The sequence below is a fragment of the Alosa pseudoharengus genome, unplaced genomic scaffold (assembly GCF_046254945.1).
Source record: "Alosa pseudoharengus isolate Yale_2024_CS ecotype anadromous, Long Island Sound unplaced genomic scaffold, YU_APseudo_1.1 YU_APseudo_1.1_scf_18, whole genome shotgun sequence".
Classification (NCBI taxonomy): Eukaryota; Metazoa; Chordata; class Actinopteri; order Clupeiformes; family Clupeidae; genus Alosa; species Alosa pseudoharengus.
The window spans coordinates 23,015,251-23,028,215 of record NW_027468650.1 but is presented as its reverse complement, the minus strand read 5'-3'; the positions used below and the strand labels follow the sequence as shown (position 1 = coordinate 23,028,215).

General features: G+C 44.5%; 1 protein-coding gene across 1 annotated transcript in view; it reads left to right on the top strand.

Annotated features, from left to right (window-relative positions):
- ctdspla (CTD (carboxy-terminal domain, RNA polymerase II, polypeptide A) small phosphatase-like a) overlaps positions 1-10,562 on the top strand; it is a 42,009-nt gene extending 31,447 nt beyond the window's left edge. The window contains exons 5-8 of the mRNA XM_076290601.1: positions 3,848-3,904; positions 6,054-6,146; positions 6,759-6,944; positions 9,211-10,562. Of these exons, the coding sequence (XP_076146716.1) occupies positions 3,848-3,904; positions 6,054-6,146; positions 6,759-6,944; positions 9,211-9,336 (462 nt within the window). The 3' untranslated portion in view covers positions 9,337-10,562. The remainder of the gene's footprint in view (positions 1-3,847; positions 3,905-6,053; positions 6,147-6,758; positions 6,945-9,210) is intronic.
- Positions 10,563-12,965: the final 2,403 nt, after the last annotated feature.

The following is a 12,965-nucleotide window of genomic DNA, read 5'->3' as shown; positions in this document are numbered from 1 at the left end:
CAGAGAAGGAGGAGCCCCAAGACAGAGGCCCAGAGAGAGGGAAGAAGAAAGATATGCATGCCTTAGTGCGCGCACACACACAGACAAACACACACATACACACACACACACACACACACACACACACTCTTACACACACACACACACACACACACACTCACACACACACACACACACTCTCACACACACACACACACACATACGCACACACACACACACACACACACACGCACACTCTTTCCCTTTTTTACTCAGACATGCATGCATTCACTCAGACACACTCAAAGACACACACCCACTTGCACATACTTTCCCTGTTTTTGTCAGAGTCTTTTATACTCATACGCTTGTTCAGAATAACACACCCTCCTGCTCTCTCTCTCTCTCTCTCTCTCTCTCTCTCTCTCTGTGCACATACACTAACACACACACACACACACACACACACACATCAACATACACATACGGTCATTCACTCTCAAACTCACACTGAGTACACTATACTGAAGCACTGACAAACACACGCTGTAAGGTGTGTCCCTGGCCCAGTGTCCCCAGCTTTGAGGCATTGTTGGTCCAGACAGGGCTGTGTGTGTGTGTGTGTGTGTGTGTGTGTGTGTGTGTGTGTGTGTGTGTGTGTGTGTGCGTGCGTGTGTGTGTTGCTGAGTGTGTGTGTCCCAGAGCTGTGAGACATTGTTGGTCCGCACGGGGCTGGAACTCTGGCTTGGAGAGCCGCCCATGTTTTCCTTTTCTTACGGAGCTTTGCCTGACGACACCAAGCCCTCCAATCTGGCCGCCAGCTTTCTACTTAATTACCTCTCAGCCGGGGGCCCGAACACGGCAAAGTTTGGGTCTTTTAATGGCCCTCAAAGGTTAGCCTTGTACATGATGAGGGTCTGCATGGCGAAGGAGGGCGGAGGTCGATTACGGTGTCAGGACGACCCACCACAAATGGGGAAGAGAGATTACGCGAGGCCCAATGCTAGCTCATTTAGCTAGGTTTGTGGAAAGGCCAACTCGCTCAGTGCCGATATCTCCAATCTAAATATTCTGTCAGCTGTAGTCGCTATCTCGCTCTCTCAGGCTAAATGTTTTTTTTTTTTTACTTGGGTTTTGAGTCAATTAATAACTGAGAGATTAGTTCTCTCTCTCTCTCTCTCTCTCTCTCTTTCTCTGACTAACTCTCTTTCTACCTCTTTGTCCCGTCTCTCCCTCTCTTGTTCCTTCTGCCTTTTGCCTTTGTGAGTCATCCAATTGCCTCATTTAAACTCAAAAGGGATGTCCAGCCAGGATTTAAAGTTTGAGAATAGCTTCCTCTGTCACAGCACTGTGCTGGAATCTTACCCCCCCGTCCACACACACACACACACACACACACACACACACACACTAATCCCAAACCAACCCACATACACTATATGAATGTCCTGTCCAGTCAGTCCAGCACAACCCTACATGAAACATGCTCTCTGGTCACTCTCACGATTGGGCAACACTGCACAATCACTTCAGTGGTGAAGGGGGTGGGGGGGCCTTCATAGCTAGCTCGCCGTCTCCCCCTGTTGGTTTACCCCTGGTCTCACCCATCTAGCCATACACATTCAACCAGTCACGTCCTCCTCCTTGTGGCCTGACAACTAGCTCTTGGATCGGGTCCTGAAAACGCCTCAACTGCAGTAGACTACATATTCACCATGTGCAGAACATTTAGTCCCATCCACTCAGTAGGAATAATATGGCCCAGTGAATTGAAAAGTGATTTGGTTAGTAAGCCGTGACTTGTTTTTTGTTTTGTTTTTTCTGGGGAGAGTTTCTGTAAACAGGGCTGATTTGGCGTGTGGTCTGCGTGGCTAAGTGAGAGTGAATGAGGAGCTGTTCTTATTATGGTGCCAGGGTGCCAGCAGGCTGTTTGCGGAGCCGTAAATCCTCACACCCCGGCCCTCGGCTAAATTTAACCGGCCGCTCCCGACTTGTTGGGGGAAAAACTTTTATCCCCTCCACTGTCCCCATCTCTCTCTCGTTCTCACTCTCTCTCCCTCGCCCACCATATTGCTCTTTCCCCTGTCAATCTAATTCTGTCTTTTTGGTCTCTTTCTCTTTCCTCTGGCTTGATGACAGCAGCACACCACCTGCTGAGTCTTTTTCATCCTTTCATGCCTTGCCTCTTCTCCTTCCTCTCCTCTGCTTCTCTCTTGCCATCTCTCTCTCTCACTCTCTCTCTCTTGATTACCCATGCCTCCTCTGCTCAAACTAGAACACGATTTCAGTCTCCCCTCTCAAGATGACAGGAAGTCCTCTGGTCTGTGTCTGTATGTGTGTGTGTGTGTGTGTGTCTGTGTGTGTGTGTGTGTGTGTGTGTGTGTGTGTGTGTGTGTGTGTGTTTGTCCCATCAAGATGCCACCCTCAGATAACCATGTAGGATGATGCAGACCTCAATTAGATCTCACTATCTTTGGTGTTCTGTAGCCACAGAACGAAAATGGAACAGAAAAGTTCCATTCCCTTTCCATGTGCCTTATAGAACAAATTGCATCAAAATGGGTCCTCTGTGGTAGACTAGGATGGAAGATAAATAGTGTAGACTGTAGAATGTTATGTAAATGTGTTAAATTCACAGGAATTTATTCGCTTCAATTACTTGAAGACTGAAAGTGCAGCCTAATTCAGTATTACCATTAGTAGGTCTTTGTCAGCATGTTTCTGCATCAGTCTGTCTATATCAATCTGTCCTAAACCAATCAGTCATGATCGTATGGAAACACGGCAGCTGATTCAGGGTTCCATGATTGAAAACTGCATCCTCCGTCTTTCATAGGAAACAAGACCTATCAAATATCCATTGTGTAATGTCGTAATTTAACTGTAATACTGTAAAATAATAATAAATAATACTGTTTCTTCCTGATGAAGCTCAATGATTCCTCAGATTCTATTATTAATGAACATGTGGCATAATTATGAGCCCTGGGTGCTTCCTCCAAGGCAGTGAGGAGATGTAATCTGTTGCTGCTGAAGAGACTAGTGGCTTTTAATTGGTGGATGTGCCCTCCTGGTGACTGTATGCTCTGCTTTGCTTTGCTTTGCTTTGATTTGATCACAAAGTAAAACTCTACTTAGCTAATTTGGAGGACCCACATGTTTTGATTAAGTGCTTGATGAGCATATTACCCCTTGCCTGTGGTCAGCCTCTATCAGCCCCTGCAACCCTGTAGAGAGAGGTATAGTGATATGAAGAGATATGATCTGCTGCAGCACCACGCTACAGAAGCGTTTGCTTCTTAATATGAGACGGTTCAAAAAGGCTCACAGTTGAATCCCCCTCGCTCGATTTTCCATCTCCAAAAGAGCCATTAAATGTCAACCCGCTGTGGAGGTAGTGATATCTGGATATGATCTGCTGCTGCAGTGCCACTTTACAGAGCCAGATGAAATGTTTGCTTTGCTCTGCTCCCTGTCTGTGTATTGGTAAATATGAGCTCTTCTGAGGTAAGCTAACATGCTTACGGACTTACACTCAACTTGTAAATGTTACAGGGTTCAATAGGGTTTTAAGTATTTGTTTTACGTAACAAAGAACATTGTTGGCCCAATGTACAAAATGCCTCTTTACTTTTCTGCTACAAAAAAGTCCATGATTTTTCATTGCTACTGAAGCACAATGATACTTTTTAGGACCTATATAAGCATGGATAAGTTTGGTTTGGCTGTATGTTTGTGGGGGTAGTATCTCTCTTGGCATTCCGAGGTGTTTCATATTTCAAAAGAAAAGAAAGGCTTCCATGTGTTTGGAGCTTTGGATTGACAGTTCTTTCTGTTCTCTGTTCTCTCCCTCTTTTCTCTTCTGCAGCCTATCAGCAATGCCGATTTCATTGTTCCGGTGGAGATCGACGGAACCGTTCATCAGGTACAGTACCGCACACTCGCTCTTTGCTCGTATCGGGTTCTCTTCACTTAAGGCGTCTCTTTGTTCCTGGTGATGTTGACTGGCTTCACTCATCGGCTCACATTTTTCTTATTACCTCAAACTGTGTCCTTAAGACTAGTGCTAATTAGTACAACCCGACAGTCCACTTAACAAACAGAAGAAAAAAATAAGAACATCTTGCATGATTACTGAACCATGATTAGGCATCTCTGTTGTTGCTTTGTTTTAAGCAAATCGAAAACTCTGGCGTGTACAAAAATATCAGTTTTTTGCTTTACAGTAATATGTTTTTTTCTGTGGCTGTGTTTTTTTTTTGGCATTTTCTTTTATCTTTCCCCCACTTCCCTTTTATCTGCCAGCAAGGCGTCAATGGGAGGGCCCAGGAGATGCAGCCGTAATCAGTCAGGCTGTGATCTGCTTTATCTGTATGTGTTTAAGATGCAGAAGCAGCAGGTTGCCCTTGAACAAGGTGACTTGACATTGTCACCAGCTAGTCAAATGTCAAGACACCGGATGCATACGAATGGGCTTTCAGTCACAGTGAACTCCTTGACTTGTATGCTGTTTGGGCTACATGGAGTGTGTGTGTGTGTGTGTGTGTGTGTGTGTGTGTGTGTGTGTGTGTGTGTGTGTGTGTGTGTGTGTGTTTGTGTGTGTGTGTGTGTGTGTGTGTGTGTATGCTCTGTGAATGTGTGTGTGTGTGTGTGTGTGTGTTGGCCTAGCACAGCCAACCCGGCCATGCTGTGATTGCTCTTACCTGGTTCAAGTAATCCAGGATAGGCTGTGCACACTGAAGTCGGCCTGTTCTTGGTTACTTGCACTCGGTTTCAGCAGTTTGTCGTCTGCAGAGGAAGATATCAACTGTGATATTTAACTATTTTTTGTGGCCTAGGGAGACTAATCTCTGCCCAATATTAGCAAGTGCAGTGCATCGGTTTGCTTAAATTTGTTCAAAAACTAGATGAACCACACATTATCTCCGCAAAAATAAATCACTCTTGTCAATGTGTCTCCATCTCCTACACCATCCTCCACTTTTGCATGTAAATGAGTGTGTGCATGTGTGTGTTTGCTTTTGTGTACATATGTGCATATGTGTGTTCGCTTGTGAGTGTGTGTGTGTGTGGGGGGGGGGGCGTCATGTGTGTGTGTGTCTGTGTTTCTTTGTGTGCTTGTATGTGTGCGTGATTTTGTGCGTGTACATGCCTGTGTGTGTGTGTGCATGCCTGTGTGTGTATGCTTGTGTGTTTATGTGTGTGTGTGTGTGTGTGCCTGCGTGCATGGATATGTGTGTGGGTGTGTTTATATCTGTGTGTGTGCTTGGTTATTTGTGTGTTTGTGTGCGTCCGTGCGTGTGGGTTTGTACAACCCTTCACTCAATTCTATCATCTACAGGCCGATTGGGGTACAGTCACTAAATATACACATAAATTAATTTATTGTATGGCCCCCCATGAAAGGAATTCCACAAAACTCAGCATGCATTCAGAGGCTGTCATAGTGATCTTACACGTCATTTTCAAATGTGCAGTTCTGAACCAAAGATACCTGCGAATACAACACCTAATTTTTGCCTTTTCATTTTTAACTATAAAACTATAACTATACCGCAAATGCATGGTTATGTGATGGGTTGAGATGGCCCCTTGAGACCAACGTGCACAAAAATATTGGTCCTCCTAGGCCCTACGGTTCTTGAGATATTCATAGAAAACTGTGTCCACCCTACCCACATTTCTGGGGGTCTGGTGCAGCAGGGAGGCAACGGATCAAGACGAAAATCAATGGTTCTGTGTCATCCTTGTGGGGCTACATGCCCACCCAGTTTCATGCAGCTTGGTCTTTCAGTGTCCCGTGAATCATTGACACAATTACTGAGGGGAAATAAATAAATAAATCCGGAAGAAAAAAAAACTGACTAAACCTATATGACCGCCACTTTGCTTGTGGATTGTATACTAGAGAAATCAACCAGATTGCGGTCATTTCAGGGCCAGGTCAATTAGCAGTATTGTTTGACTGAATCATTGTCCAGTATAGCTTTACAAACCTTAAAAGTGTGTAATGTGGTGTTATTGTGTGCTTCACTGTTCAATTTCTCTCTGCCATATGTGTGCTGTCATTGCAGGTGTACGTGCTTAAAAGGCCTCACGTGGACGAGTTTCTGCAGAAGATGGGCGAGCTGTTTGAATGTGTGCTTTTCACAGCAAGCTTAGCCAAGGTTAGGCTCCTTCCCAAGGCTAGATCATAAGAATAAGGGACAGGTGGGTGGGTGGGGGGTGGCGCTGTTTTTTAGCCTTGCACACTCCTTGCACAGTCCTTACAAGTCTTTACAAACCCAGGGCCAAGGGCAGAAGGATTCCTCAGGAGAGCAAGAACTTTCTTTACTTCCAAAACAAACTGGCAAAAAAAAATTTTCTAACAATAAATTCAGAGATTTCATACTAGTGTTTATTTATTTAAAAACTACCTCTATACAAAGTTAGATTAGACTCAATGATGTGTTGGACCAGCTGGTCATGTCATACACTCTAAAAGATAATGGTGCCAAATTTGGTTCTTCAAAGCCTTTTGTAGTGCTTCAAAGAATCCTCAAGGTAATGGTTCTTTAAGAAAATAAAAGGCAAACAAACATGAAAATAGTCTTTCTGAAGAACCATTTCCAATGTGAAGATGATGGATGTGAAGATTCAATACAAAGTCATGGTTCTTTATGGAACCATACAGTGATGAAAAGAACCATTTAGGCACCTTCATTTTTAAGAGTGCTTGAAACGTCCCTCCCCCCACCCCCCCATCATGTGGTTCTCTGTTCTTTTTTGCGGTTCTGCAGTATGCAGACCCCGTGGCGGACCTACTAGACCAGTGGGGGGTGTTCCGGGCGCGGCTCTTCAGGGAATCCTGCGTGTTCCACCGAGGGAACTACGTCAAAGACCTCAGCCGACTGGGCAGGGAGCTCAGCAAAGTCATCATCGTGGACAACTCCCCCGCCTCCTACATCTTCCACCCAGAGAACGCTGTAAGCCAGCCACTTAAAGGATGGATGGATGGATGGATGGATGGATGGCTAGATGAAGGGATGGATAGGTTTTTTAGGTGGAAAGGGTGCATAAGTATGTGAGAAAGTGGAAACTTTTACAGTAACGTTAATGTGCTAAAGAAGTCATATATTAATCTCTTCTGTAAATACTGTAGAGAGCCTCTAGGCTACATTCAAATATAGCATACAAAATACAATCACCTCCTCACTAATACAGCACTGTATCTTCTAGCACATTTGTGCAAGTTCACACAGTGCTATGACACGCTGTGTTTGTTCACACAGATGCATAATGCATAAGCTTGGCCACATTGGTCCTGTTTGTGCAATGCTAGCTGTGAGACAGAGTGCTCAGCCTAGGAGGCCAGTGTGTTCCTGTGGCGTTTTTTTTCACTGGGCGGTGGAGCACCACGCTTGAGCCGTCTGGTCAGCAGGGTGGAGCTGCTTTGATGTGGCGCTGTGATATCGCTCTCACTCCTGCTGGCACGGCACGGCTGGCCAGCGGAGTCCACCTCTGCCCTTTCTGGCATGGCGGGGCCGGGTGCGGGGGCGCATACTGCTCTGAGTGCCTTGGCACAGCCAAGCATGTCAAGGTCAGGAGAAGGATCGTTGTGCCCGTGGGTGGATAAGTCGAGTATTAATTCACTTTCCTGTCAGCTAAATTGAATAAGGCCACTGCGGAGTGTCTGGCATCAAACGTTTCATGTGACTAGTTCAGTGGTTCAGTACAATACACTGGGTGTACAGAAAAGGAATTTACATGGTAGGATTGCTCAATTTAACTGGTTAGAGCTTATGCAACCAGGAACTCTTACATTATATTAGTTACATTACATTACATTACATTACATTACATTATTATGTATTATGCAAGTATTTTTGTGTGTTTAACATTGATATTTCCTGTCCAATCTTGATCAGTCACAAATACAGTAAACCCAAAAACCCTGAGAGGAGTATAAGTATAATACTCTTTTGATCCTGTGAGGGAAATTTGGTCTCTGCATTTATCCCAATCCGTGAATTAGTGAAACACACTCAGCACACAGTGAACACACAGTGAGGTGAAGCACACACTAATCCCGTGCAGTGAGCTGGCTGCTACAACAGCTGCACTCGGGGAGCAGTGAGGGGTTAGGTGCCTTGCTCCAGCCGTACCTACTGGTCGGGGTTCGAACCGGCAACCCTCTGGTTACAAGTCCGAAGCTCTAACCAGTAGGCCACGGCTGCCCCATTAGTACAGAGTACAGGAGACATTAGTACATTAGTACAGGAGACCTTGGTGTTAGGAGCATGTCATCTCCGGAACCACAGCAGTACTCTCAACCAATACACAGAGCATCAGGCTTGTATGGTGGGGTAAGCGTTGTGTTCACGGTGGCTTGTGGAACCCTTGTGATGTTTATGCGGGGGTTTCGTTAGTGAGGTTTCCCTCGCTCTTTCTCTCTCTAGGGGGTTGAGGGGAGGAGAGGGATGGGGCGAGGCAGGGGTGGTGGGATTCATCTCCAGGACTGTCGCTGCGCCTGGTGACGTCTGTTTGATGCACCTCCTCATCCATTTTTTATTCATCCAGCCAGAGAGTCGGAGGAATTTCTGATGTGCTGATGTAACACAGCGTAGGCGTGCGCCACCAGACTTCTCCCGCACTCTCTCTCTCACACACACACACACACACACACACACACACACACACACACACACATACTTGTGCATATTCTCTCTCTTTATCTCTCATACACACACACACACACACACACACACACAGAACCCTCTAATGATTACATTTGATACCGCATCAGAAGTCTCCTGGGTGTGTGTGTGTATGTGTGTGTGTATGGAAATATTGTACTTGAGTGATTGTGTATCTCCTTTGTCAGCAAGGGGAAATGGGTTTTCATCATACTACACCTGACTGAACTAGGTTTAACATGCCTCGGCAATCAAGGCTTTTGGACTATCATTGAAATATCTGCCATTTCCTTTTACACATTTATAATGACATTCAGCTATGCAATTCTGATTTTTTTTTTCTGACCGCAAAGCAGTTTATGTAAAATCAAGCCAATGACGTACCCAGTTCCGTCAAAGTTCATACAGTACAAAAACTCTTCCAAAAAAAATGGCAGTCCAAAAAAAGTCTTAAAATGGCAAAGAAAAGTCCTAAACACTGCAAAACAAAATTCAAAAGAGTCATTCTCTGTGAGCCAAACTTGACTATCTCTCTCCCCCCTGACTGTGTCGACAGGTCCCGGTGCAGTCATGGTTCGACGACATGACAGACACTGAGTTACTGGACCTCATCCCCGTCTTTGAGGGCCTCAGCCGAGAGGCGGACATTTACACCGTACTACAGAACCTCCGGGCCAGGTAGCACCATCTCTGCCCACACCACCCCCTCCTCGGTCCGACCTCTTGACCGCTCTCCTCCGGCTCAGAGCTCTCCCTGCAGACAGGTCCACTGGGCTGCAGCTCTGGCTAAGACTCGGTGTGTTCAGGCCCGCCTGAAGAGGGCGCCACTCTTACCCACAGAGCACGACAGCAGAGGCGGTGGCATACTCACATGGCCACACCCTTAAGGGGCGGAGTCTAAACATCCTGCCGTCTGTGATCTTGGGACACCAGTGAGACTGTTGGCATGGAGACATGTACATACTATATGTTTCTAATTTTGACCTCCAGATGGGGAAAAAAGAACAAAAAACAGAACAACCTAATTTTTTTACCAGAGGGAGACAAGAGTTAAGTATCCTCTTAAGTCCTATATATTTACCAAAAAAAATAAATAAAAGTGAACAAAAAATCATATAAATAAACAAAAGCAAATTGCTATTTTCAGAGAGGTCTTGGAGACGTCATCTCGTTTCGTCCTCGCTATGCAGTCAGTCTCTCTCTCTCTCTCTCTCTCTCTCTCTCTCTCCCTCTCGATCACCAGTAGTTCCAACAACTGTGATTATATTCTCTTAACCCAACCAAGTGCCTTCTGACTGATCTTTATATGAGGATGATAAAACAATTTATGCTGCATATTTACAGACAAACTCGAACCTTTAAAAAAACAAAAATACACGAAAGAAGTGGAGAAATATGTCTTTTGTTTGAAATCCTATTTATGAAGAGGACTTACAAAGTGCGTTGCCACAAGTATCTAAAGAATATTTACTGATCGATGGCTTACGTTCACTCTAAGATTTGTTCTCAAATTTTGACAAAATATATTGTCTTATGATCATTATTATATGGTGTTTGCATTCATGGGCTAATTGCAATATGACTTATTATGAGATGATATGATATACAGTATAATGCGAAAAACAGCTGTATTTGTTAATCAACAGCAAGCCAATACAATTGCAATTTGATATGATTTCATCATGAAGAAAATGAACACTGCAGACGATGCAGTTTCTGAATTATATCCTGCATACTGTATGTTTAAATGAATCTATTTTGACCAAACTGTAAAACATATATCAATATATCCTAAAAGTGTAATTGAAAACAAATTGCAAGTATGTCAGAACTTAACAGAATAGTACATACAGTTCTTGAATCATGTTCCAGTGATAAGTGGCATTATTAAAATAAGTTGGTTCTCTGCTCTCTGCCTCAGTCTCTGTGTCTGTGTGTTTATTTGGGTGATGTATGTGACATCAGTGCCTTGTTGGTGGGGCCTAATTTGCAAAGTTATTTTATTCTGTGAGTAAATTGCTTGTGAGTGGGCGCGAGTCCGCTTTGTGCACAGTTCACAACATCAAGAAGAATGCTTCAAAAGGGGCACCGCTAGGGATAATACAATGCACCCATTGTTACACATCTACTAAGTGGTTTCAGCTCAGAATAAAATGAAAATAAATATACAAAATCTGCAGAAGAAAGCCAATTGAGTACTTCACTTAAACTCAAAACAAAGCCTTGGTGAGGTAGGAGGAAAAGGAAAAGTTCCAAGTTAATGAGCAATCATGCTTCATGCCAGAGTCGATGTGAACTTTTGGTCACTCATTTGCCTAGCAACCAGAGAGAGCAAGGTCAGCTGATTCTGCGAAGAATTTGTCTGAAATGAATCAGGGGACCCTTGGAAACTTCTAGAGTCCCACAGAGTGCATGTTTGGGTTTCGCTCCCCACTGGTTTTAAATGGAGGATACCAGGTCTCTAATAATCTAATCATCAGACATGCTGGGACCATATGTGCAATTTGCTTAATGATTACAGCAGTGATTGAAGAGTCACTAAGGACTGCATGAGAACACAATAAGGTAAGCAAAAGTTCTTCAAATGATTTTCAACAACATTTCATTTAAAGGAACTGTCTGTGTGTGTACGTGTGGAGGGCTGTTTCTTTCTCTTCAAATCTTTGATTTGAGGTAGTTCTGTGAAGATCAAAAACCGAGGCTTCCTCTAAAGGAGACCTGTGGTACAGTTATGCTAATGGCTGTGACTTAAAGGCACAGCTCTGTTTGTATATGGTCAAATCATGGAACTGCTTTTAGATCAAGTCAAGTGATGTAATCCTGAGAGGGATTAGGGGGAGTTCCCTTACGTGTTCTTGGGCTCATTCTTTCTTTTGTGGAATTTTAATGAGTATAGACCCTTTCAAGAGAGTTCCATTATCAGCATCATAATTGGCCCCACAAGACTTCCTTTTTAACATTCCATATGTTATCTTAATGCAGAGGAAGTAGATTGGGGCCCAAATAGAACGTTCAAGCATTGTTTTTGTTTTTATTGTTGAAAGGGTCTATAGGCATTTTCAAAGCCTTTACAGTCAATATTTATATTAAAGTGACCTAAAATCGAATCATGACAAACAAGCTCTCCAACAGACAAACAGTTAAGCATCATTAGGCTTAACTGTTAAGTCACATCAAAAGTTTCAGTTATGATACATGCATGCATATCGCTTGCGCTTGATAGCAAAACTTTTTAATTGACATCACTAATAGACGTTCTTTTTTTTTCTCAATACAGTCAGTACATCTGTTTCAGTTGTTTGCCTTCACCACAGTTTTGTGTATGTCCCTCAAAATCTCCATAGCAAATGCAGGGTGCCTGGCATGCTATAGTGACTCATGCAGCTCTGATGGCAAATCTGATTATTTGACTATGAGCCATGGCGATCTACAGAGGTCAGGTATTTGCTCTTATTTGGAGCTGTGTGGCTGGCCTGGTTGTTATGTGTTAAAGGCGTTCCTGAGGGGATGCGTCAGGTTTAGGCACAAGCATCTGAGAGAGGGCATAGCAGAGGAGAGAGGAGGATGAAAGGAGAGGGAGGAGAGGTGGCAAGGGGGGAATAGAGGAGGGGCAGAGAAAAGAGGAGGAGAGCCCAAACAATGAGGAGGAGAGTTGAGTCATAACTGACTGTTCCACTCAGAGCCCAGGGGGGAGTTCCCTCTGAAAGTGTGTGTGTGTGTGTGTTTGGATGAGAGAACACACTCTGAGACAACACACTTTCCCCTCTCTCTGTCTTTCTCTCTCTGTCTGTGTGTGTGCTTGTGTGTTGCAATGAGAAGAGTGTGTTGTTTCTTGTCTCTGTCTCCTTCAGACTGTGTGTTTGTTGTGATGAGAACAGGATGTCTTGTCAGTTTGGGCTCAGTATGTGTGTGTCTGTGTGTGAGTGTATATGTGTGTGTGTGTGTGCTCCGATGCGAGGAGGAGTGGGGGAGGCAGTCTCATTAGTGAAGGCATGGAACTCCGCACACAAACACTCGCATACAAATCCCCCATGAAAAGCCTGTGTCTACCTCTGCCACCGCGCACCGAGCAGGTTGCCGAAAGGACGCACGCATGGAGAGCCGCACTCATTTGTTTAATTAAGGGGACGCAAGGTCCTCGCTGGTGACCCATCCTCAATGAGGACAGCCTCTCAAAGGCACCATTCAAAGGCCATTCAGAACCCACTGGAGGGACTAAAGTGGACTGAGTTCAGCTAACCCCCCTGGCCGAATCTAAGCCCTGGACACACATGACACAAGTTGAGCTAAAGGATGCTAAATGAAGATGTG